Below are 25,976 nucleotides of genomic sequence, written 5' to 3'. Positions count from 1 at the left end.
CTTGGAGTTAGAAGTTAGCCTGACTAAGGGTTAGTCAGGAGGACTTGGAGTTATGAGTTAGCCTGACTAAGGGTTAGTCAGGAGGACTTGGAGTTAGAAGTTAGCCTGACTAAGGGTTAGTCAGGAGGACTTGGAGTTAGGAGTTAGCCTGACTAAGGGTTAGTCAGGAGGACTTGGAGTTAGGAGTTATGAGTTAGCCTGACTAAGGGTTAGTTAGGAGGACTTGGAGTTATGAGTTAGCCTGACTAAGGGTTAGTCAGGAGGACTTGGAGTTAGGAGTTAGCCTGACTAAGGGTTAGTCAGGAGGACTTTGAGTTATGAGTTAGCCTGACTAAGGGTTAGTCAGGAGGACTTGGAGTTATGAGTTAGCCTGACTAAGGGTTAGTCAGGAGGATTTGGAGTTAGGAGTTATGAGTTAGCCTGACTAGGGGTTAGTCAGGAGGACTTGGAGTTATGAGTTAGCCTGACTAAGGGTTAGTCAGGAGGACTTGGAGTTATGAGTTAGCCTGACTAAGGGTTTGTCAGGAGGACTTGGAGTTAGGAGTTAGCCTGACTAAGGGTTAGTCAGGAGGACTTTGAGTTATGAGTTAGCCTGACTAAGGGTTAGTCAGGAGGATTTGGAGTTAGGAGTTATGAGTTAGCCTGACTAGGGGTTAGTCAGGAGGACTTGGAGTTATGAGTTAGCCTGACTAAGGGTTAGTCAGGAGGACTTGGAGTTATGAGTTAGCCTGACTAAGGGTTTGTCAGGAGGACTTGGAGTTATGAGTTAGCCTGACTAAGGGTTAGTCAGGAGGACTTGGAGTTAGGAGTTAGCCTGACTAAGGGTTTGTCAGGAGGACTTGGAGTTATGAGTTAGCCTGACTAAGGGTTAGTCAGGAGGACTTGGAGTTAGGAGTTAGCCTGACTAAGGGTTAGTCAGGAGGACTTTGAGTTATGAGTTAGCCTGACTAAGGGTTAGTCAGGAGGACTTGGAGTTATGAGTTAGCCTGACTAAGGGTTAGTCAGGAGGATTTGGAGTTAGGAGTTATGAGTTAGCCTGACTAAGGGTTTGTCAGGAGGACTTGGAGTTAGGAGTTAGCCTGACTAAGGGTTAGTCAGAGGACTTTGAGTTATGAGTTAGCCTGACTAAGGGTTAGTCAGGAGGATTTGGAGTTAGGAGTTATGAGTTAGCCTGACTAGGGGTTAGTCAGGAGGACTTGGAGTTATGAGTTAGCCTGACTAAGGGTTAGTCAGGAGGACTTGGAGTTATGAGTTAGCCTGACTAAGGGTTTGTCAGGAGGACTTGGAGTTATGAGTTAGCCTGACTAAGGGTTAGTCAGGAGGACTTGGAGTGGAGTTAGCCTGACTAAGGGTTAGTCAGGAGGACTTGGAGTTATGAGTTAGCCTGACTAAGGGTTAGTCAGGAGGACTTGGAGTTATGAGTTAGCCTGACTAAGGGTTAGTCAGGAGGACTTGGAGTTAGGAGTTAGCCTGACTAAGGGTTACTCAGGAGGACTTGGAGTTAGGAGTTATGTTAGCCTGACTAAGGGTTAGGGAGGACTTGGAGTTATGAGTTAGCCTGACTAAGGGTTAGTCAGGAGGATTTGGAGTTAGGAGTTATGAGTTAGCCTGACTAAGGGTTAGTCAGGAGGACTTGGAGTTAGGAGTTTGGAGTTAGCCTGACTAAGGGTTTGTCAGGAGGACTTGAAGTTATGAGTTATTCTGACTAAGGGTTAGTCAGGAGGACTTGGAGTTAGAAGTTAGCCTGACTAAGGGTTAGTCAGGAGGACTTGGAGTTATGAGTTAGCCTGACTAAGGGTTAGTCAGGAGGACTTGGAGTTAGAAGTTAGCCTGACTAAGGGTTAGTCAGGAGGACTTGGAGTTAGGAGTTAGCCTGACTAAGGGTTAGTCAGGAGGACTTGGAGTTAGGAGTTATGAGTTAGCCTGACTAAGGGTTAGTTAGGAGGACTTGGAGTTATGAGTTAGCCTGACTAAGGGTTAGTCAGGAGGACTTGGAGTTAGGAGTTAGCCTGACTAAGGGTTAGTCAGGAGGACTTTGAGTTATGAGTTAGCCTGACTAAGGGTTAGTCAGGAGGACTTGGAGTTAGGAGTTATGAGCCTGACTAGGGGTTAGTCAGGAGGACTTGGAGTTATGAGTTAGCCTGACTAAGGGTTAGTCAGGAGGACTTGGAGTTATGAGTTAGCCTGACTAAGGGTTTGTCAGGAGGACTTGGAGTTAGGAGTTAGCCTGACTAAGGGTTAGTCAGGAGGACTTTGAGTTATGAGTTAGCCTGACTAAGGGTTAGTCAGGAGGATTTGGAGTTAGGAGTTATGAGTTAGCCTGACTAGGGGTTAGTCAGGAGGACTTGGAGTTATGAGTTAGCCTGACTAAGGGTTAGTCAGGAGGACTTGGAGTTATGAGTTAGCCTGACTAAGGGTTTGTCAGGAGGACTTGGAGTTATGAGTTAGCCTGACTAAGGGTTAGTCAGGAGGACTTGGAGTTAGGAGTTAGCCTGACTAAGGGTTTGTCAGGAGGACTTGGAGTTATGAGTTAGCCTGACTAAGGGTTAGTCAGGAGGACTTGGAGTTAGGAGTTAGCCTGACTAAGGGTTAGTCAGGAGGACTTTGAGTTATGAGTTAGCCTGACTAAGGGTTAGTCAGGAGGACTTGGAGTTATGAGTTAGCCTGACTAAGGGTTAGTCAGGAGGATTTGGAGTTAGGAGTTATGAGTTAGCCTGACTAAGGGTTTGTCAGGAGGACTTGGAGTTAGGAGTTAGCCTGACTAAGGGTTAGTCAGGAGGACTTTGAGTTATGAGTTAGCCTGACTAAGGGTTAGTCAGGAGGATTTGGAGTTAGGAGTTATGAGTTAGCCTGACTAGGGGTTAGTCAGGAGGACTTGGAGTTATGAGTTAGCCTGACTAAGGGTTAGTCAGGAGGACTTGGAGTTATGAGTTAGCCTGACTAAGGGTTTGTCAGGAGGACTTGGAGTTATGAGTTAGCCTGACTAAGGGTTAGTCAGGAGGACTTGGAGTTAGGAGTTAGCCTGACTAAGGGTTAGTCAGGAGGACTTGGAGTTATGAGTTAGCCTGACTAAGGGTTAGTCAGGAGGACTTGGAGTTATGAGTTAGCCTGACTAAGGGTTAGTCAGGAGGACTTGGAGTTAGGAGTTAGCCTGACTAAGGGTTACTCAGGAGGACTTGGAGTTAGGAGTTATGAGTTAGCCTGACTAAGGGTTAGTCAGGAGGACTTGGAGTTATGAGTTAGCCTGACTAAGGGTTAGTCAGGAGGATTTGGAGTTAGGAGTTATGAGTTAGCCTGACTAAGGGTTAGTCAGGAGGACTTGGAGTTATGAGTTAGCCTGACTAAGGGTTAGTCAGGAGGACTTGGAGTTAGGAGTTTGGAGTTAGCCTGACTAAGGGTTTGTCAGGAGGACTTGGAGTTATGAGTTAGCCTGACTAAGGGTTAGTCAGGAGGACTTGGAGTTAGGAGTTAGCCTGACTAAGGGTTAGTCAGGAGGACTTGGAGTTAGGAGTTATGAGTTAGCCTGACTAAGGGTTAGTCAGGAGGACTTGGAGTTATGAGTTAGCCTGACTAATACGGGACGGTTTAACCCTTTTCGATCCAAGAACTGGTCCTAAAATGAATAGTATTAGGAGCCTGAAGAAGAAACTACCCAGATGTCTATTCAACGTCTACTCCAGGTTGGTGAAATGACGTGGTGTGTGCCCAGTTGGTAGTAGTGTTAGGCCCCTGAAGAAGAAAGTCATGTAAGAACAGATTTTGGTAATATTTTGCATTAATTCAGTGTTGGGGAGCCCATCTGAGGAAGGGTAGAGACAGAAAGAGCAGCTGGTGGAGAGATCTGGAGGGAGAAGGGCTGCCACCCCTCCTTCCCTCTCCCTCTCCACCTCTCCCTCTCCACCTCTCCCAGTCTCTCTTTTTCTGTCTCTTTTTCCATTTCTTGCCCTCTCTCTCTCTCTCTCTCTCTCTCTCTCTCTCTCTCTATTTCTCTCTCTCTCTCTCTCTCTCTCTCTCTCTCTCTCTCTCTCTCTCTCTCTCTCTCTCTCTCTCTCTCTCTCTCTCCCTCTCTCTCTCTCTCTCTCTCTTTCTCTCTTCTCTCTCTCTCTCTCTCTCTCTCTCTCTCTCTCTCTCTCCCTCTCCCTCTCTCTCTCTTTCTCTCTCATCTGAATTCACTCTGCAGTTCTCCACGTGTCACGACTGTGATTTATCACACAGTCACACTGGTACAGGTTATAGTGCGTGGCCGTAAGGTTAACCTGAACGACTTATATCCCAAACATCAGGATTATCAGATACCCTCTCTTCAAAACTAACACTTTTTTTTATTACCATTCACAGATTTGTCTATTTTCTCATTAAGTCTTCAAGCACCAGTCTCTTGAACGTAGCGTGACCCTGGGTGTTATGTTAACTCCAGATTATTTAATAATCATTCTTCTAAAGTAAAATCTCATTGAAGCCCTCTTTATCTACAGGAACAGCATTGACCTGAGCTCAACACAGTGGAATCATGACCCTAGCAGGTAAGCACTTATCTCCATATACAGTACAATACACAATACCTTCATAAAACCCCAAATGTACCTCCAACAAAAGGCCATTAATGCTGACAGGAGACATCATTTAGACACAACAAAACATACGTTTGTGTCCTCATTTTATGTAATATAACACACTATTAGTCTAGCCTAGCCAGGGGCCGTAGTTGGGTGTTGGCTAGGTTTACACTGTCAGAGACACACTGCACTGTACAGTGGACTACAGTGGCTTGCAAAAGTATTCATCCCCCTTGGCATTTTTCCTATTTTATTGCCTTATAACCTGGAAGTAAATAGATTTGTTTTTTTTTGTTTTTTTTGGGGGGGGGGGGGTTATCATTTGATTTACACAACATGCCTACCACTTTGAAGATGCAAAATATGTTTTATTGTGAAACAAACAAGAAATAAGACCCAAAAAAACTATTCATCCACCCAAAGTCAATACTTAGTAGAGCCACCTTTTGCAGCAATTACAGCTGCAAGTCTCTTGGGGTATGTCTCTATAAGCTTGGCACATCTAGCCACTGGGATTTTTGCCCATTCTTCAAGGAAAAACTGCTCCAGCTCCTTCAGGTTGGATGGGTTCCGCTGGTGTACAACAATCTTTAAGTCATACCACAGATTCTCAATTGGATTGAGGTCTGGGCTTTGACCATTCTGGGTCTGGGCTAGGCCATTCCAAGACATTTAATTGTTTCCCCTTAAACCACTCGAGTGTTGCTTTAGCAGTATGCTTAGGGTCATTGTCCTGCTGGAAGGTGGACCTCCGTCCCAGTCTCAAATCTCTAGAAAAACATCCCCACAGCATGATGCTGCCAGCACCATGCTTCACTGTGGGGATGGTGTTCTCGAGGTGTTGGGTTTGCGCCAGACATAGCGTTTTCCTTGATGGCCAAAAAGCTACATTTTTGTCTCATCTGACTAGAGTACCTTCTTTTGCTTCATTTTGTCTTTAAGCAATGGCTTTTTTCTGGCCATTCTTCCGTAAAGCCCAGCTCTGTGGAGTGTACGGCTTAACATGGTCCTATGGACAGATACTCCAATCTCTGCTGTGGAGCTTTGCAGCTCATTCAGGGTCTCTTTGTTGCCTCTCTGATTAATGCCTTCCTTGCCTGGTCTGTGAGTTTTGGTGGGCGGCCCTCTCTTGGCAGGTTTGTTGTGGTGCCATATTCTTTCCCATTTTTTTATAATGGATTTAATGATGCTCTGTGGGATGTCACAGAACTCGACACAACTCGAAGGTTACCAAAACAAGTCTGCAGCATTGAAGTTCCCCAAGAACACAGTGTCTCCATCATTCTTAAATGGAAGAAGTTTGGAACCAACAAGACTCCCTAAAGCACCAAGACTTCCTAAAGCTGTCCTCCCGGCCAAACTGAGCAATCAGGGGAGAAAGGCCTTGGTCAGGGAGGTGACCAAGAACCTGATGTTCCTCTGTGGTGATGGGAGAACCTTCCAGAAGGACAACCATCTCTGCTACACTCCACCAATCAGGCCTTTATGGTAGAGTGGCCAGATGGAAGCCACTCCTCTGTAAAGGCACATGACAGCCCACTTGGAGTTTGCCAAAAAGGCACCTAAAGGACTCTCAGACCATGAGAAACAAGATTGTCTGGTCTGATGAAACAGAGATTGAACTCTTTGGCCTGAATGCCATGCATCACATCTGGAGGAAACCTGGCACCATCCCTCCCGTGAAGCATGGTGGTGGCAGCATCATGCTGTGGGGATGTTTTTCAGAGGCAGTGACTGGGAGACTAATCAGGATTGAGGGAAAGATGAACTAAGCAAAGTACTGAGAGATCCTTGATGAAAACCTGCTCCAGAGAAGGTTTACCTTCTAACAGGACAACGACCCTAAGCACACAGCCAAGACAACGCAGGAGTGGCTTTGGGACAAGTCTCTGAATGTCGTTAAGTGGCCCAGCCAGATCCCGAACTTGAACCTGATCTAACATCTCTGGAGAGACCTGAAAATAGCTGTGCAGCGACTCTTCCCATTCAACCTGACAGAGAGGATCTGCAGAGAAGAATGGGAGAAACCCCCCAAATACAGGTGTGCCAAGCTTGTAGCGTCATACCTAAGAAGACTCGAGGCTGTAATCGCTGCCAAAGGTGTTTCAACAAAGTGCTGAGTAAAGAGTCTCAATACTTATGTAAAATGGGATATTTCAGAGTTCTATTTTTAATACATTTGTAAAATTTAAAAAAATTTAAAAATCCTTTTCATTATTGTGTATAGTTTGATGAGGGGGGGGGAAACAACGTAATCAATTTTAGAATAAGGCTGTATGTAAAGTAACAAAATGTGGGAAAAGTCAAAGGGTCTGAATACTTTCCGAAGGCCCTGTATTTATCTGTGATCAGAGAGGAGATGAAGGCCCTGTATTTATCTGTGATCAGAGAGGAGATGAAGGTCCTGTATTTATCTGTGATCAGAGAGGAGATGAAGGTCCTGTATTTATCTGTGATCAGAGAGGAGATGAAGGTCCTGTATTTATCTGTGATCAGAGAGGAGATGAAGGCCCTGTATTTATCTGTGATCAGAGAGGAGATGAAGGCCCTGTATTTATCTGTGATCAGAGAGGAGATGAAGGCCCTGTATTTATCTGTGATCAGAGAGGAGATGAAGGCCTGTGATCAGAGAGGAGATATCTGTATTTATCTGTGATCAGAGCGGAGATGAAGGCCCTGTATTTCTCTGTGATCAGAGAGGAGATGAAGGCCCTGCATTTCTCTGTGATCAGAGAGGAGATGAAGGCCCTGTATTTATCTGTGATCAGAGAGGAGATGAAGGTCCTGTATTTATCTGTGATCAGAGAGGAGATGAAGGCCCTGTATTTCTCTGTGATCAGAGAGGAGATGAAGGCCCTGTATTTATCTGTGATCAGAGAGGAGATGAAGGCCCTGTATTTCTCTGTGATCAGAGAGGAGATGAAGGCCCTGCATTTACCTGTGATCAGAGAGGAGATGAAGGCCCTGTATTTCTCTGTGATCAGAGAGGAGATGAAGGTCCTGTATTTATCTGTGACCAGAGAGGAGATGAAGGCCCTGTATTTCTCTGTGATCAGAGAGGAGATGAAGGTCCTGTATTTATCTGTGACCAGAGAGGAGATGAAGGCCCTGTATTTATCTGTGATCAGAGAGGAGATGAAGGCCCTGTATTTATCTGTGATCAGAGAGGAGATGAAGGCCCTGTATTTATCTGTGATCAGAGAGGAGATGAAGGCCCTGTATTTATCTGTGATCAGAGAGGAGATGAAGGCCCTGTATTTATCTGTGATCAGAGAGGAGATGAAGGTCCTGTATTTATCTGTGACCAGAGAGGAGATGAAGGCCCTGTATTTATCTGTGATCAGAGAGGAGATGAAGGCCCTGTATTTATCTGTGATCAGAGAGGAGATGAAGGCCCTGTATTTATCTGTGATCAGAGAGGAGATGAAGGTCCTGTATTTATCTGTGATCAGAGAGGAGATGAAGGCCCTGTATACATAACTATATGTTTGTTTCCCCTGCAGCGTACAGAGAGAAGTTGAAAGAGCTCCCCCTAGTGTCTCTGTTCTGCTCCTGCATCAACCTTCAGACCATCGACTGTAAACCCACATACAAAGCAGAAGGTAAAACAACACATTCATAAAGTTCATTTATAAGTTGTACCTTCCTGACGTTTCATACATTAGTACAACATATTCAGGTAGAAACTAAATAGAAAAGAAGAAGCATTGAAGAAAGAAATACATTTGCAGAATATGTAGAAACATGTGAGCTAGCTAGTTGTCTAAAGGTTGTGTTTTAAAGTTGCTGTCCCATTCCCAGATGTGGTGGATCTGGGCTGGTGTGTGATGAAGGACGTGGAGGTGATAGAGTTGAACAAGCGTTCTTCGGGCCAGGCCTTCGAGGTCATCCTGAAGCCTCCGTCGTTCGATGGCGTCCCAGAGTTCAACGCTACCATGCCCCAACGCAGAGAACTCTCCATGGAGGAGATCCAGAAGAAACTAGAGGCTGCAGAGGAGAGGAGGAAGGTGAGGAGGACAGGGAGGAAAGGAGAGGAGGAAGGTGAGGAGGACAGGGAGGGGGAGAGGAGGAAGGTGAGGAGGACAGGGAGGAGAGGAGAGGAGGTAGGTGAGGAGGACAGGGAGGAGAGGAGAGGAGGAAGGTGAGGAGGACAGGGAGGAGAGGAGAGGAGGAAGGTGAGGAGGACAGGGAGGAGAGGAGAGGAGGAAGGTGAGGAGGACAGGGAGGAGAGGAGAGGAGGAAGGTGAGGAGGACAGGGAGGAGAGGAGAGGAGGTAGGTGAGGAGGACAGGGAGGAGAGGAGAGGAGGAAGGTGAGGAGGACAGGGAGGAGAGGAGAGGAGGAAGGTGAGGAGGACAGGGAAGAGAGGAGGAGGAAGGTGAGGAGGACAGGGAGGAGAGGAGAGGAGGAAGGTGAGGAGACAGGGAGGAGAGGAGAGGAGGAAGGTGAGGAGGACAGGGAGGAGAGGAGAGGAGGTAGGTGAGGAGGACAGGGAGGAGAGGAGAGGAGGAAGGTGAGGAGGACAGGGAGGAGAGGAGAGGAGGAAGGTGAGGAGGACAGGGAAGAGAGGAGGAGGAAGGTGAGGGAGGACAGGGAGGGGGAGAGGAGGTAGGTGAGGAGGACAGGGAGGAGAGGAGGAAGGTGAGGAGACAGGGAGGAGAGGAGAGGAGAGGAGGAAGGTGAGGAGGACAGGGAGGGGGAGAGGAGGAAGGTGAGGAGGACAGGGAAGAGAGGAGGAGGAAGGTGAGGAGGACAGGGAGGGGGAGAGGAGGAAGGTGAGGAGGACAGGGAAGAGAGGAGGAGGAAGGTAGGGAGGACAGGGAGGGGGAGAGGAGGTAGGTGAGGAGGACAGGGAGGAGAGGAGAGGAGGAAGGTGAGGAGACAGGGAGGGGGAGAAGAGGAAGGTGAGGAGGACAGGGAGGAGAGGAGGAAGGTGAGGAGACAGGGAGGAGAGGAGAGGAGGTAGGTGAGGAGGACAGGGAGGAGAGGAGTTGAGGAAGGTGAGGAGGACAGGGAGGAGAGGAGAGGAGGAAGGTGAGGAGACAGGGAGGAGAGGAGAGGAGGTAGGTGAGGAGGACAGGGAGGAGAGGAGAGGAGGAAGGTGAGGAGGACAGGGAGGAGGAGAGGAGGATGGTGAGGAGGACAGGGAGGAGGAGAGGAGGAAGGTGAGGAGACAGGGAGGGGGAGAGTAGGAAGGTGAGGAGGACAGGGAGGAGAGGAGAGGAGGAGGGTGAGGAGGACAGGGAGGAGAGGAGAGGAGGAAGGTGAGGAGGACAGGGAGGAGAGGATAGTAGGAAGGTGAGGAGGACAGGGAGGAGAGGAGGAAGGTGAGGAGGACAGGGAGGAGGAGAGGAGGAAGGTAAGGAGGACAGGTAGGAGAGGAGAGGAGAGGAGGAAGGTGAGGAGGACAGGGAGGAGGAGAGGAGGAAGGTGAGGAGGACAGGGAGGAGAGGAGAGGAGGAAGGTAGGGAGGATAGGAGGAAGGTGAGGAGGGTAGGGAGGAGAGGAGGAAGGTGAGGAGGACAGGGAGGAGAGGAGAGGAGGAAGGTGAGGAGGACAGCGAGGAGAGGAGAGGGGGTAGGTGAGGAGGACAGGGATGAGAGGAGAGGAGAGTAGGAAGGTGAGGAGGACAGGGAGGAGAGGAGAGGAGGAAGGTGGGGAGGACAGGGAGGAGAAGAGGAGGAAGGTGAGGAAGGTAGGGAGGAGAGGAGAAAGGTGAGGAAGGTAGGGAGGAGAGGAGGAAGGTGAGGAGGACAGGGAGGAGAGGAGGAAGGTGAGGAGGACAGGGAGGAGAGGAGGAAGGTGATGAGGACATGGATGGGGAGAGGAGGAAGGTGAGTTGAAGGAGGAGAGGAGACACACAAGGAGACAGGGAGGAGGAGAGGAGACACACAAGGAGACAGGGAGGGGGAGAGGAGGAAGGTGAGGAGGACAGGGAGGAGAGGAGGACAGGGAGGAGGAAAGGAGACACACAAGGAGACAGGGAGGAGGAGAGGAGGAAGGTGAGGAGGACAGGGAAGAGAGGAGGAAGGTGAGGAGGACAGGGAGGGGAGAGGAGACACTAGGAGACAGGGACGAGGAGAGGAGAGGAGGAAGGTGAGGAGGACAGGGAAGAGAGGAGGAAGGTGATGAGGACATGGAGGGGGAGGAGACACTAGGAGACAGGGACGAGGAGAGGAGAGGAGGAAGGTGAGGAGGACAGGGAAGAGAAGAGGAAGGTGAGGAGGACAGGGAGGGGAGAGGAGACACTAGGAGACAGGGACGAGGAGAGGAGGAAGGTGAGGAGGACAGGGAAGAGAGGAGGAAGGTGAGGAGGACAGGGAGGGGAGAGGAGACACTAGGAGACAGGGACGAGGAGAGGAGACACTAGGAGACAGAGATGAGGAGAGGAGACACTAGGAGACAGGGAGGAGGAGAGGAGACACTAGGAGACAGGGAGGAGGAGAGGAGGAAGGTGAGGAGGACAGGGAGGAGTAGAGATACATACACACACTAACCATAGCGATAGAGGACTCTCAAAAGCCCGTTTTTATCATTGGCAGCGCCATTGAGGACTTTCACCAATTTGAAGCGGGACTTCCTATTGGTTAAGGAAGGTTCCGTTTATTTACTAATTCATAGAAGTAGAAGAAGAACATTGACTTCTTCAAAATGGAGATGGTCCTCAATGGCACTGCCCATGATCTCAGGCACCATAATGGGACAGATGTTGCATCCTCTAAGTATCTCTATGGCACAAACACACACCTGTCTGTATCCTGACACCACTGCACACACCGCCCTCTAGTGCCAGGAGGCTGAGTTGCTGAAGCACCTGGCAGAGAAGAGAGAGCACGAGAGAGAGGTGATTCAGAAGGCCTTAGAGGAGAACAACAACTTCATCAAGAATGTCAAGGAGAAGCTGGAGCAGAAGATGGAGGCCAACAAGGAGAACAGAGATGCTCTACTGGCGGCCATGTTGGAACGACTTCAAGAGAAGGTGATTCTCTTTCTCTTTATTCTCTCTTCAGTCTGTCTGTCTGTCTGTCTGTCTGTCTGTCTGTCTGTTCTCCTTATTTATTTATCTTGAGTTTCTCTCTCTAGTCTCTTTCTAGTCTCTCTAGTCTCTTTCTACTCTCTTTCTCTCTCTCTCTCTCTCTCTCTCTCTCTAGTCTCCCTCTCTCTCTAGTCTCTCTCTCTCTAGTCTCTCTCTCTCTAGTCTCTCTCTCTCTCTAGTCTCTCTCTCTCTCTAGTCTCTCTCTCTCTCTAGTCTCTCTCTCTCTAGTCTCTCTCTCTCTCTAGTCTCTCTCTCTCTCTAGTCTCTCTCTCTCTCTAGTCTCCCTCCCTCTATTTTATTTACAGTGCCTTGAAAAAGTATTTTCTCCCTTTCTGATTTTCTTAATTTTTTGCATATTTTAAACACTGAATGTTATCAGATCTTCAACCAAAACCTAATATTAGATAAAGGGAACCTGAGTTTACAAATAACAACAGCTCTCTCATCTTCACTCAATGCCTAGGTTTACCTCCACTGTACTCACATCCTACCATACCTTTGTCTGTACATTATGCCTTGAATCAATTCTACTGTGCCCACAAACCTGCTCCTTTCACTCTCTGTTCCGAACGTACTAGACAACCAGTTCTTATAGCCTTTAGCCGTACCCTTCCAACTTCTCCTCCGTTTCTCTGGTGATGTACAGGTTCATCCAGGCCCTGCAGCTCCACTCCCATTCCCCAGGCACTCTCATTTGTTGACTTCTGTAACTGTACAAGCATTGGTTTCATGCATGTTAACATTAGAAGCCTCCTCCCTAAGTTTGTTTTTTCCATTGCCTTAGCACACTCTGCCAACCCGGATGGTGGAGTTGCAATCTACTGCAGAGATAGCCTGCAGAGTTCTGTCTTACTATCCAGGTCTGTGCCCAAACAATTTGAGCTTCTACTTTTAAAAATTCACCTTTCCAGAAACAAGTCTCTCACCGTTGCAGCTTGCTATAGACCACCTTCTGCCCCCAGCTGTGCCCTGGACACCATACCCCATCTATCTTCAGAGCTCGTGCTGCTAGGTGACCTAAACTGCGACATGCTTAACACCCCGGCCATCCTACAATCTAAGTGTGATGCCCTCAATCTCACACAAATTATCAATGAACCTACCAGGTACAACCCCAAATGCGTAACCATGGGCACCCTCATAGATATCATCCTAACTAACTCGCCCTCCAAATACACCTCTGCCTTTGTCAACCAGGATATCAGCGATCACTGCTTCATTGCCTGCGTCCGTAATGTGTCAAACGACCACCTCTCATCACTGTCAAACCCTCCCTAAAACACTTCAGCTAGCAGGCCTTTCTAATCGACCTGGCCGGGGTATCCTGGAAGGATATTGACCTCATCCCATCAGTAGTGGTTGCCTGGATGTTCTTTAAAAGTGCTTTCCTCACCATCTTAAATAAGCCCCATTCTAAAAATGTAGAACCAGGAACAGATATAGTCCTTGGTTCACTCCAGACCTGACTGCCCTTGACCAGCACAAAAACATCCTGTGGCGTACTGCATTAGCATCGAATAGCCCCAGCGATATGCAACTTTTCAGAGAAGTTAGGAACCAATATGCACAGGCATTTAGGAAAGCAAAGGCTAGCTTTTTCAAACAGAAATTTGCGCCCTTTAGCACAAACTAAACAGATCATCGACCATTTCGAATCCCACCGTACCTTCTCCGCTATGCAATCTGGTTTCTGAGCTGGTCATGGGTGCACCTCAGCCACGCTCAAGGTCCTAAACGATATCATAACCGCCATCGATAAGAGACAATACTGTGCAGCTGTATTCATCGACCTGGCCAAGGCTTTCGACTCTGTCAATCACCACATTCTTATCGGCAAACTCAACAACCTTGGTTGCTCAAATGACTGCCTCGCCTGGTTCACCAACTACTTTTCAGAGATCATTGTGTCAAATCGGAGGGCCTGTTTTCCGGACTTCTGGCAGTCTCTATGTGGGTAACACAGGGTTCAATCCTCAGGCTGACTTTTTTCTCTGTATATATCAATGATGTCGCTCTTGCTGCTGGTGATTCTCTGAACCACCTCTACGCAGACGACACCATTCTGTATACATCCGGCCCTTCTTAACACTGTGTTAACAAACCTCAAGACGAGCTTCAATGCCATACAACTCTCCTTCCGTGGCCTCCAACTGCTCTTAAATGCAAGTAAAACTAAACGTATGATCTTCAACCAATCGCTGCCTACACCTGCCTGCCCATCCAGCATCACTACTCTGGACGGTTCTGACTTAGAATACGTGGACAACTACAAATACTTAGGTGTCTGGTTAGACTGTAAACTCTCCTTCCAGACCCATATCAAACATCTCCAATCCAAAGTTAAAACTAGAATTGGCTTCCTGTTTCGCAACAAAGCTTCCTTCACTCATGCTGCCAATCATACCCTCGTAAAACTGACTATCCTAACGATCCTTGACTTCGGCGATGTCATTTACAAAATAGCCTCCAACACTCTACTCAGAAAATTGGATGCAGTCAATCACAGTGCAATCCGTTTTGTCACCAAAGCCCCATATACTACCCACCACTGGGACCTGTATGCTCTCATTGGATGGCGCTCGCTTCATATTCGTCGCCAAACCAACAGACTCCAGGTCATCTATAAGTCTTTGCTAGGTAAAGCCCCGCCTTATCTCAGCTCACTGGTCACCATAGCAACACCCACCCATAGCACGCGCTCCAGCAGGTATATCTCACTGGTCACCCCCAAAGCCAATTCCTCCTTTGGCCGTCTTTCCTTCCAGTTCTCAGTTCTCTGCTGCCAATGACTGGAACGAACTGCAAAAATCACTGAATCTGGAGACTCATATCTCCCTCACTAGCTTTAAGCATCAGCTGTCAGAGCATCTCACAGATCACTGCACCTTTACATAGCCCATCTGTAAACAGCCCATCCAACTACCTCATCCCCACACTGTTATTTATTTTATTTATTTTGCTCCTTTGCACCCCAGTATCTCTACTTGCACACTCATCTTCTGCACAACTATCACTCCAGTATTTAATGCTATATTGTAATTATTTTCACCACTATGGCCTGTTTATTGCCTTACCTCCCTTATCTTACCTCATTTGCACTCACTGTATATAGACTTTTTCTATTGTATTATTGACTGTATGTTTTTTTTATTCCATGTGTAACTCTGTGTTGTTGTTTGTGTCAATCTGCTTTGCTTTATCTTGACCAGGTCGCAGTTGTAAATGAGAACTTGTTCTCAGCTAGCCTACCTGGTTAAATAAAGGTGAAATTAATTTATATATATTTTTTTTAAATATGCAAAATAGTGAAAATTAGAAAGGGGGCGGGGACTTTCATTTGTCCAATAGGAGCTCTTGGTTTATTTATCAAACTCTTTCTTTCATCTCCCTCTCTCTTCCACTTACCAGTCTCTCTAAATTATCATTTTTTACACTTTCAAAAAAAATTGAATTAATGAATATTATACAGACACTTAACATTATTTTTGTTTCTGTCAGATCATTTCCATGTTGATTGAGGAGCTTTTGTTTTATACTGTTTTTCCGTCTGGGTTTTACCGAATTAATGCTAATAGATGCCTGAATGTAAATATTGTTGTTGTTTTCCTGTGTGGCAGGACAAACATGCAGAAGAGGTGAGGAAAAAGGTACTAGCTTTGGCAGATGTGGTGGATCTGGGCTGGTGTGTGATGAAGGACGTGGAGGTGATAGAGTTGAACAAGCGTTCTTCGGGCCAGGCCTTCGAGGTCATCCTGAAGCCTCCGTCGTTCGATGGCGTCCCAGAGTTCAACGCTACCATGCCCCAACGCAGAGAACTCTCCATGGAGGAGATCCAGAAGAAACTAGAGGCTGCAGAGGAGAGGAGGAAGGTGAGGAGGACAGGGAGGAGAGGAGAGGAGGTAGGTGAGGAGGACAGGGAGGGGGAGAGGAGGAAGGTGAGGAGGACAGGGAGGGGGAGAGGAGGAAGGTGAGGAGGACAGGGAGGAGAGGAGAGGAGGTAGGTGAGGAGGACAGGGAGGGGGAGAGGAGGAAGGTGAGGAGGACAGGGAGGGGGAGAGGAGGAAGGTGAGGAGGACAGGGAGGAGAGGAGGAAGGTGAGGAGGACAGGGAAGAGAGGAAAGGAGAGGAGGAAGGTGAGGAGGACAGGGAGGAAACACTAGGAGACAGGGAGGAGGGGAGGAGACACACAAGGAGACAGGGAGGAGGAGAGGAGACACACAAGGAGACAGGGAGTTGTAGAGGAGACACACAAGGAGACAGGGAGGAGTAGAGGAGACACACAAGGAGACAGGGAGGAAGAGACACTAGGAGACGGGGAGGAGGAGAGGAGACACACAAGGAGACAGGGAGGAGTAGAGGAGACACACAAGGAGACAGGGAGGAAGAGACACTAGGAGATGGGGAGGAGGAGAGGAGACACACAAGGAGACTGGGAGGAAGAGACACTAGGAGATGGGGATGAGAAGAGGAGACACTAGGAGACAGGGAGGAGGTAGAGGAGACACACTAGGAGACAGAGAGGAGACACTAGGAGATAGGGAGGAGGTAGAGGAGAAGAGGAAGATGAGGAGGAAGATGAGGCAGGGAAGACACACACACACATTATCATGCACTTACACTCACCACGCATAAACACACTCACCACGCATAAACACACTCACCATAATCCATGTCTGTTTGTATCCTGCTCCTGATACTCTCCTCACACCGCCCTCTAGTGCCAGGAGGCTGAGTTGCTGAAGCACCTGGCAGAGAAGAGAGAGCACGAGAGAGAGGTGATTCAGAAGGCCTTAGATGAGAACAACAACTTCATCAAGAACGCCAAGGAGAAGCTGGAGCAGAAGATGGAGGCCAACAAGGAGAACAGAGAGGCTCTACTGGCGGCCATGTTGGAACGACTGCAAGAGAAGGTGATGCTTTCTTTCTCTCGAGTTTCTTTCTCTTTCCCTCTAGTCACGCTCTCTGTCTCTCTCTCTATAGTCTCTTCTCTAGGAGAAGTAACGTTTACCTCTCCTTTCTTATTCTTGAGCTTATCTCTCTCCCTCCCGTCTCTATCACTCTCTATTTCTATATATCTCTATATCTTTCTCCTAACTCTCTTTAGTCTCCCCCTCTCTTTAATCTCCCTCTCTCTTTAGTATCCCTCTCTCTTTAATCTCCCTCTCTCTTTAATCTCCCTCTCTATTTAGTCTCCCTCTCTCTTTAATCTCTCTCTCTCTTTAATCTCCCTCGCTCAATAGGCACTCTTGCTCATCAGTCTCGCTCACTATTTAATCTCCCTCACTCCTTAATCTCCCTTTCTCTTTGATTTTCCTCTTTCCCTCTTTAATCTCCCTCTAACTTTAGTCTCCTCTCTCTTTAGTCTCCTCTCTCTTTAATCTCCCTCTGTCTTTAGTCTCTCTCTCTAGTGTCTCTTTCTCTCTCTTTTTAATCTCCCTGTGTCTTTAGTCTCCCTCTTTAGTGTCTCCCTCTCTCTTTAGTCTCCTCTCTCTTTAATCTCCCTCAGTCTTTAGTATCCCTCTTTAGTCTCTCTCTCTCTCTCTAGTCTCTCTTTCTCTCTTTCTTTTTATTTTCCCTCAGTCTTTAGTCTCCCTCATTAGTCTCTCTCTCTTTAGTCTCCCTCTCTCTTTAATTTCCACTCTCTTTAATTTCCCTCTCTCTTTAATTTCCCTGTCTTTAATCGCCCTCGCTCTTTAGTCTCCCTCGCTCTTTAGTCTCCCTCTCTCTTTAATTTCCCTCTATCTTTAATTTCCCTGTCTTTAGTCTCCCTCTCTCTTTGTTCTTCCTCTTTCCCTCTTTAATCTTCCCCTCTTTAGTCTCCTCTCTTTTTAATCTCCTTCTGACTTTAGTCACCCTCTTCCCTTTAGACCCTCTCAATTTAGGCTCCCTCTCTCTAGTCTCTCTCTCTCTAGTCTCCCTCTTTCTAGTCTCTCTCTCTCTAGTCTCCCTCTCTCTAGTCTCTCTCTCTAGTCTCCCTCTCTCTAGTCTCCCTCTTTCTAGTCTCTCTCGCTCTAGTCTCCCTATCTCTAGTCTCCCTCTCTCTAGTCTCCCTCTTTCTAGTCTCTCTCTCTCTAGTCTCCCTCTCTCTAGTCTCCCTCTTTCTAGTCTCTCTCTCTCTAGTCTCCCTCTCTCTAGTCTCCCTCTCTCTAGTCTCCCTCTTTCTAGTCTCTCTCTCTCTAGTCTCCCTCTCTCTAGTCTCTCTCTCTCTAAACTCCCTCTCTCTAGTCTCCCTCTTTCTAGTCTCCCTCTTTCTAGTCTCTCTCTCTCTAGTCTCCCTCTCTCTAGTCTCCCTCTCTCTAGTCTCTCTCTCTCTCTAGTCTCCCTCTCTCTAGTCTCCCTCTCTCTAGTCTCCCTCTCTCTAGTCTCCCTCTCTCTAGTCTCTCTCTCGCTCTCTTTAGTGTCCCTTTCTCTTTAATCTCCCTCTCTCTTTAATCTCCCTCTCTAGTGTATCTCTCTCCTAGTCTAGTGTCTCTCTCTCCTAGTCTTTCTAGTGTCTCTCTCTCCTAGTCTTTCTAGTGTCTCTCTCTCCGAGTCTAGTGTCTCTCTCTCCTAGTCTAGTGCCTCTCTCTCCTAGTCTAGTGTCTCTCTCTCCTAGTCTAGTGCCTCTCTCTCCTAGTCTATTGTCTCTCTCTCCTAGTCTAGTGTCTCTCTCTCCTAGTCTAGTGTCTCTCTCTCCTAGTCTAGTGTCTCTCTCTCTCCTAGTCTAGTGTCTCTCTCTCCTAGTCTAGTGTCTCTTTCTCCTAGTCTAGTGTCTCTCTCTCCTAGTCTAGTGTCTCTCTCTCCGAGTCTAGTGTCTCTCTCTCCTAGTCTAGTGTCTCTCTCTCCTAGTCTATTGTCTCTCTCTCCTAGTCTAGTGTCTCTCTCTCCTAGTCTAGTGTCTCTCTCTCCTAGTCTAGTGTCTCTCTCTCCTTGTCTAGTGTCTCTCTCTCCTAGTCTAGTGTCTCTCTCTCTCCTAGTCTATTGTCTCTCTCTCCTAGTCTAGTGTCTCTCTCTCCTAGTCTAGTGTCTCTCTCTCCTAGTCTAGTGTCTCTCTCTCCTAGTCTAGTGTCTCTCTCTCCTAGTCTAGTGTCTCTCTCTCCTAGTCTAGTGTCTCTCTCTCCTAGTCTAGTGTCTCTCTCTCTTACTCTCTTTCTGTCTCCCTTTAGTTAATCTATTCTAACTCTAAAAAAAATTGCATCACCACAAATTCTCATCTAGCATATATTCCTCCTGTCTAAAATCTCAAACCTCATAATTATACAGACACTAAACACATTCTGGTGTCTAGCTTGTCCAAGTTTTTGTCTGGTCATTCCCATGTTGAGTGTCTCTCTTGAGAACCTCGGGAGATATTTGTTTTATTCTGTTCATATCTGAGTTTTACCGACTTAATGCTAATAGATTCCTAAATGTAAATATTGTTGTTGTTTTCCATGTGGCAGAATAAACACGGCGAAGAGGTGAGGAAGAAAAAAAGAACTGAAGGAGGAAGCCAGCTGGAAGACGAGTGGAGCGAGGGAGCGAGGGAGCGAGGGAGTGGGTTTTGTGAGTCAATAAAAAAAATTGACCTGAAAACAAGCCAATCTGAACTATGAACACAGGAGTCAATGTTCATGTTAATGTATACGGTAACGAACAAAACTAAACAGGGATTCCACAACACACAACAAAAACATTGTGATGAAATAAAAGAGACAAGAAGGTGTCTGGCTGGCAATGTAAGGTGCACCAGAGTGTGAGTGGATCTTGGTGTGAATGGGTGTTTTAATGACGATGTTAATTATGTGGGGATAGACAGAGTGAATCTGGTGTTTGTGGTGGAACACAGTGGAGTGGTAGGCTATCAATATGGTGCCTCAGTCAGCGCCGAAACATACAGTACCACACCCTTAGAGCCCACTATCCCAGAGCTGGCTGAACACACCCTTAGAGCCCACTATCCCAGAGCTGGCTGAACACACCCTCAGAGCCCACTATCCCAGAGCTGGCTGAACACACCCTTAGAGCCCACTATCCCAGAGCTGACTGAACACACCCTTAGAGCCCACTATCCCAGAGCTGACTGAACACACCCTCAGAGCCCACTATCCCAGAGCTGGCTGAACACACCCTCAGAGCCCACTATCCCAGAGCTGACTGAACACACCCTCAGAGCCCACTATCCCAGAGCTGACTGAACACACCCTCAGAGCCCACTATCCCAGAGCTGGCTGAACACACCCTCAGAGCCCACTATCCCAGAGCTGACTGAACACACCCTCAGAGCCCACCATCCCAGAGCTGACTGAACACACCCTCAGAGCCCACTATCCCAGAGCTGACTGAACACACCCTCAGAGCCCACCATCCCAGAGCTGACTGAACACACCCTCAGAGCCCACTATCCCAGAGCTGACTGAACACACCCTCAGAGCCCACTATCCCAGAGCTGACTGAACACACCCTCAGAGCCCACTATCCCAGAGCTGGCTGAACACACCCTCAGAGCCCACTATCCCAGAGCTGGCTGAACACACCCCCAGAGCCCACTATCCCAGAGCTGACTGAACACACCCTCAGAGCCCACTATCCCACTAGCTGACTGAACACACCCTCAGAGCCCACTATCCCAGAGCTGGCTGAACACACCCTCAGAGCCCACTATCCCAGAGCTGGCTGAACACACCCTTAGAGCCCACTATCCCAGAGCTGACTGAACACACCCTCAGAGCCCACTATCCCAGAGCTGACTGAACACACCCTCAGAGCCCACTATCCCAGAGCTGACTGAACACACCCTCAGAGCCCACTATCCCAGAGCTGACTGAACACACCCTCAGAGCCCACTATCCCAGAGCTGGCTGAACACACCCTTAGAGCCCACTATCCCAGAGCTGGCTGAACACACCCTCAGATCCCACTATCCCAGAGCTGACTGAACACACCCTCAGAGCCCACTATCCCAGAGCTGACTGAACACACCCTTAGAGCCCAATATCCCAGAGCTGACTGAACACACCCTCAGAGCCCACTATCCCAGAGCTGACTGAACACACCCCCAGAGCCCACTATCCCAGAGCTGACTGAACACACCCTTAGAGCCCACTATTCCAGAGCTGACTGAACACACCCTTAGAGCCCACTATCCCAGAGCTGACTGAACACACCCTTAGAGCCCACTATCCCACTAGCTGACTCAACAACATCCACACTCTGTATCTCACTTGCAGGTGCTTACACATCAAAATGATTTACAATGTGATATGTTTTTCCCTACAGCTTTATCGGGATGCTGTAACCAACTCATGCACGTCATTCACTCATGCACTATTTTGAATTTACCGGGGAACACTGTCAATGATAAATCATTTGTGTATATCAGACAAAAGATTGGATTGTGTCATTGGAAAAGGCTAAATATGTCTCAAATACTCTCAAATAATTTTAGCAAATGTATTAAAAATGACATACAGAAATATCTCATTTACGTAAGTATTCAAAACAGTCAATAAATGTTTGAATCCCCTTTGGCATCGATTATAGCTGTGAGTCTCTCTGTGTAAGTCTCTAAAAACTTTGCACACCTGGATTGTACAATATTTGCACAAATTCTTCAAGCTCTGTCAAGTTGGTTGTTGATCATTGCTAGACAGCCATTTTCATGTCTTGCCATAGATTTTCAAGCCAAGTTATGTCCAAAATGTAACTAGGCCACTCAGGAACATTCGCTGTCTTCTTGGTAAGCGACTCCAGTGTAGATTGGGCCTTGTGTTTTAGGTTATTGTCCTGCTGAAAGGTGAATTAGTCTCCCAGTGACTGGTGTAAAGCAGACTGAAGCAGGTTTTCGTCTAGGATTTTGCCTGTGCCATTACATTTATTTTTGATCCTGAAAAACTCCTCAGTCCTTAACGATTACAAGTATTCCCATAACATGATGTAGCCACCACTATACTTGGAAATATGGAGAGTGGTACTCAGTGATGTGTTCTAGTGGATTTGACCCAAAACAGAACACTTTGTATTCAAGACAAAAAGTGACTTGCTTTGCCACATTTTTTTGCAGTATTACTTTAGTACCTTGTTGCAAACAGGATGCATGTTTTGGAATATTTAAATTCTGTACAGTCTCCCTTGCCACTCTGTCAATTAGGTTAGTATTGGAGAGTAACTACAATGCTGTTTATTCATCCTAAATGTTCTTGTATCACAGCCATTAAACTCTGTAACTGTTTTAAAGTCACCATTGGCCTCATGGTGAAATCCCTGAGCAGTTTCCTTCCTCTCCGGCAACTGAGTTAGGAAGGATGCCTGTATCTTTGTAGTGACTGGGTGTATTGATACACCATCCAAAGTGGGTTTTTTTTTACCCATCTACCAATAGGTGCCATTCGCGAGGCATTGGAAAACCGCCTTGGTCTTTGTGGTTGAATCTGTGTTTGAAATGCACTGCTTGACTGAGGGACCTTATGTGTGGGGTACAGAGATGAGATAGTCATTACAAAAATCATGTTAAACACTATCATTGAACACAGAGTGAGTCCATGCAACTTATTATGTGACTTAAGCATATTCTTTTTACTCCAGAACGTATTTAGGCTTGCCACATCTTGGGGCGGCAGGGTAGCCTAGTGGTTAGAGCGTTGGGCCAGTAACTGAAAGGTTGCTGGATCAAATCCCAGAGCTGACATGGTACAAATCTGTTGTTCTGCCTGCCCCCTTAACAATTAATCCACTGTTCCCCTGTAGGCCGTCCTTGTAAATAAGAATTTGTTCTTAACTGACTTGCCTAGTAAAATTATTTAAAAAATAATAATAATAATTAAGTAACAAAGGGGTTGAATACTTGACATAAGACATTTCAACTTTTCATTTTGAATTAATTTGTACAATTTCTAAAAACATAATTCCACTTTGACATTATGGGCTATTGTGTTTAGGACAGTGACACAAAATCTCAATTTAATCGATTTTTCTTTTGGGAAGGATTCAGTTCATTTGCATGGCAAAGAGGGACTTTGAAATTAATTGCAATGCATCTGATCACTCTTCATAACATTCTGGAGTATATACAAATTGCCATCATACAAACTGAGGCAGCAGACTTTGTGAAATGTAATATTTGTGTCATTCTCAAAACGTTTGGCCACGACTGTACATAATGTCCTACTTTTTACCAGAGCCCTATGGGGGTCTGGGTCAATGGGGGTCTGGGTCAATGGGGGTCTGGGTCAATGGGAGTCTGGACCTATGGGGTCTGGGTCAAAGGGGGTCTGGGTCAATGGGGGTCTGGGTCAATGGGGGTCTGGGTCAATGGGAGTCTGGACCTATGGGGTCTGGGTCAAAGGGGGTCTGGGTCAATGGGGGTCTGGGTCAATGGGGGTCTGGGTCAATGGGGGTCTGGGTCAATGGGGGTCTGGACCTATGGGGTCTGGGTCAATGGGGGTCTGGGTCAATGGGGGTCTGGACCTATGGGGTCTGGGTCAATGGGGGTCTGGACCTATGGGGTCTGGGTCAATGGGGGTCTGGGTCAATGGGGGTCTGGACCTATGGGGTCTGGGTCAATGGGGGTCTGGACCTATGGGGTCTGGGTCAAAAGGAATGCAATACATAGGGAATAGGGTGCTCAGACTTCATTGTGGCATTGTGGGAAATGTGTGCCCTGTATTGCTGGGAATGTGAACATTTGACTTGCTATGTCTTTATGTGTGTTGTGTTGTTGACTGAACTCACAGCTCCAGGTGATCTCTCTTCTCTGTCCTCTGTTGTTTACATGTCGGTCATTTAGCAGACACTCTTATCCAGAGTGACTTGCATAATAAATACTAATAACACTTTTAGAACAAAATAATAGAATTTATTCAGAAACACATTAAGTGGTAAGTGTTCGTTCTACTACAAACTAGGGTCAATATTTAGTCACAGGCTAAATATCATATGGACATTCCTATACAATAAGAATATTTGAATGAAAAAAAAATGAATGTTTACATTGACATTTTAGTCTTGTGCAACTTAACGTTAATGATGTCACTGTCATTTATATTAAACAGGTATAATTTAATTAACAAGTATTTTAAAGGAATACTTCGGCATTTTGGCAATGATAGCAGATACTCCTAGACTTCGCCATTGTGCCATTGTGCCATTGTGCTAACGCTAGTTAGCATTGGCTCACAACACTACCTCTAACTTCCTTCATACTAAACACAGAGACATAAAAATGGTATCCACGACTTCATCTGACTCTGGGGAAGTAGACAAAGGGCATCATTGCCAAAATCCCGAAGCATCCCTTTAAATAAACAAGTCATTTAACAAGTCATTTAACAAGTCATTTAACAATAACAAGTCATTTAACAAGTCATTTAACAAGTCATTTAACAAGTCATTTAAATGAACTAAAACACGGTAGGAAAGTACGAACAGAGAATGTGAACCCTGCCTGTTGACCTCAGACGTTTCCAGGTAGACTATATGTCAAGAGGTCAAATACATCACTTTGTCCATTTCCACGGGTCAACATCAAAGCCAAAGACAAAAAACACATCAACGTTCATTATTCCCTTCTAAGACATCTACGTTACAGCCATGCTACTCTACAGAGTTTAGGGTCCATTTCAATTCAGGAAATGTAGAAGATAATCAGATATCCATTTTCCATGGAAACTTTTTATATTTAAAGAATTTTGAAATGATTTTCCTTGAATTAGGAGTTATCTTATTATCACTGCTTCTGATGGAAAATGCTGGGTCTCACACAGGTACAGCCCACATTTACACTCTCACTGTCCAGTTTGTAGAAATAACACTTCTTCTTCCCCTTCTTCCTCCCCTTCCCCCCGTTGCTGCCCTTCTCTCCCTGAACCCTGCAAAAAAAGTCCCCAAAGGTCAGACAACTGATTCAGATATATTAATTATAACAGTACATTTATCACCCTTTTATTTCTCAAACAAAAGTGAACTTAATTCAATTCAATACATGAAATGTATCCTCTGAGGAGCGATTTAAGATAAGGTAAGTCAGTAATCGTAATAATATCATAATATGTCCAAAGATTACCTGCGGAGCACCAAGGTCTGATGGAGTATGGGTTTGGACTCCAACCCCATGTCCTCTTCTCCGTCTGGGGTTAGACAGCCAGACCTCTGGCACTGAGCCTGGGAGATATGTTGAGGGACCCGGGTCTCATCGTATGTGTCGCTGGTTAGGGAGAGCGGGCGGAATAGGGGGGTGGGGAGGGGAATAGATAGAGAGAGAGAGAGAGAGAGAGAGAGAGAGACCTGTTATTCGTCGCCTAAAAAAAAAAAGTGTAAAGTGTATATCATCGAGACACAAAATGCCACAAAACACATTTAATAATATATATATATTCATTCTATTTCCGTTAAACTTGTCATTTATGTAAATTGTTTTAGTTATGAACACATCACATCCATGTCCAACAGTAGCTGTACTATAACAAAGTCACCTGTATGTCCACGGAGAGAGAGACCTGGTGGCTTTATGAAGGACAGGGAAGACAGCGGTCTTCAGGTTAGGATCCAGAACTAAACCTACAGTCATTACTCTCTGTTCGACTGGTCCGGAGCCATTGGCTGCCTTCCGTTTGGTCTCCTGGCATTTCTTACGTCCATCCAGTGACATGATCAGACCCAGCACCAGTAAACCTCTGAAGACCTGACCAACACGACAGAGCTTCAATACCCGTTCACCCATATCTATAATAACACTTGTAAAAATGGTGGTCATTTAGTAACGAACAGCACATAAAGTTATCGTGATACAAAGGCTGGTTTACACAGACAACCCAATTCTGATCTTTTGCCTAATTATTGGAAAGACCAATTAGAGGAAAAAGATCAGAATTGGGCTGTCTGTGTAAACGCAGACAAACAAAGTCTAAATTAAATGTCAAAATCAAAAATGAATTGGCAGAAAAATGTCCCCTATCCACCCCTACCTGATATCCTAACAGGCAAAACTGTACATAGTGAAATTGTCCTATTCGTAGCAAGGGGTTAAAGAACAGTTGAGACTCACCGTGGCCAGAAGCATATCTCTCTCTCTCTCTCGCTCTGTCTATCTGTCTCTGTCTGTCTCTCTCTCTCTTTCTCGCTCTCTCTGCTGTCTGTCTGTCTCTTCAGAGGGAAACGTTGCTGTGACAGAATGTTTCAAGTTGCCTTTGTTCTAGAAGCAGGGAAGGTTCCAACGCTGTACGTATTTCCGGTGACTGTCGTCGATCAACAGATAACACACTTAGATCAAAAATATTGATGATGTAGTTCGATTTTTTTTATTTTTTTATCCCAGAGATAGTATCAAGATGTTTCAGAGCATATGTAATGAAATGCAAAACCATAGAATATCTATTAAGTATTAATTAACAACCAAGGTTGGGGTCAATTCCATTTGAATTCCAGTCAAAT

At 46.5% G+C, this 25,976-nt stretch overlaps 2 protein-coding genes across 2 annotated transcripts in view; one reads left to right on the top strand and one right to left on the bottom strand.

The window, feature by feature from the left end:
• The window catches only part of LOC115126432 (inner centromere protein-like), a 31,336-nt gene extending 10,250 nt beyond the window's left edge, over window positions 1-21,086 (top strand). The window contains exons 2-8 of the mRNA XM_065008581.1: window positions 4,476-4,523; window positions 8,060-8,158; window positions 8,358-8,563; window positions 11,343-11,534; window positions 15,209-15,460; window positions 16,310-16,501; window positions 19,013-21,086. Coding sequence (XP_064864653.1) covers window positions 4,511-4,523; window positions 8,060-8,158; window positions 8,358-8,563; window positions 11,343-11,534; window positions 15,209-15,460; window positions 16,310-16,501; window positions 19,013-19,165 — 1,107 coding nt within the window. The 5' untranslated portion in view covers window positions 4,476-4,510 and the 3' untranslated portion in view covers window positions 19,166-21,086. The remainder of the gene's footprint in view (window positions 1-4,475; window positions 4,524-8,059; window positions 8,159-8,357; window positions 8,564-11,342; window positions 11,535-15,208; window positions 15,461-16,309; window positions 16,502-19,012) is intronic.
• Window positions 21,087-23,389: 2,303 nt separating this feature from the next.
• On the bottom strand, window positions 23,390-25,761 carry il17a/f3 (interleukin 17a/f3). The gene is made up of 4 exons (XM_029656045.2): window positions 25,591-25,761; window positions 25,019-25,227; window positions 24,610-24,750; window positions 23,390-24,415 (listed from the first exon to the last, which is right to left on the bottom strand). Exons 1-4 carry the CDS (start codon window positions 25,603-25,605, stop codon window positions 24,274-24,276), a joined length of 507 nt encoding a protein of 168 aa, XP_029511905.1. The 5' UTR covers window positions 25,606-25,761; the 3' UTR covers window positions 23,390-24,273.
• Window positions 25,762-25,976: the final 215 nt, after the last annotated feature.

The sequence above is a fragment of the Oncorhynchus nerka genome, linkage group LG24 (assembly GCF_034236695.1).
Source record: "Oncorhynchus nerka isolate Pitt River linkage group LG24, Oner_Uvic_2.0, whole genome shotgun sequence".
Classification (NCBI taxonomy): domain Eukaryota; kingdom Metazoa; phylum Chordata; class Actinopteri; order Salmoniformes; family Salmonidae; genus Oncorhynchus; species Oncorhynchus nerka.
This window is presented reverse-complemented; position numbering and strand designations above follow the sequence as displayed.

Bases quoted from the DNA above. Each gene is read 5' to 3' on its own strand.
- il17a/f3 (XM_029656045.2), bottom strand. The intron at 24,751-25,018 runs GTGACTTTGTTA...CTCCCTAACCAG, and splicing joins CTCTCTCCGTGGACATACAG to CGACACATACGATGAGACCC. The intron at 24,416-24,609 runs GTAATCTTTGGA...CTTTTTTTGCAG, and splicing joins CAGACCTTGGTGCTCCGCAG to GGTTCAGGGAGAGAAGGGCA.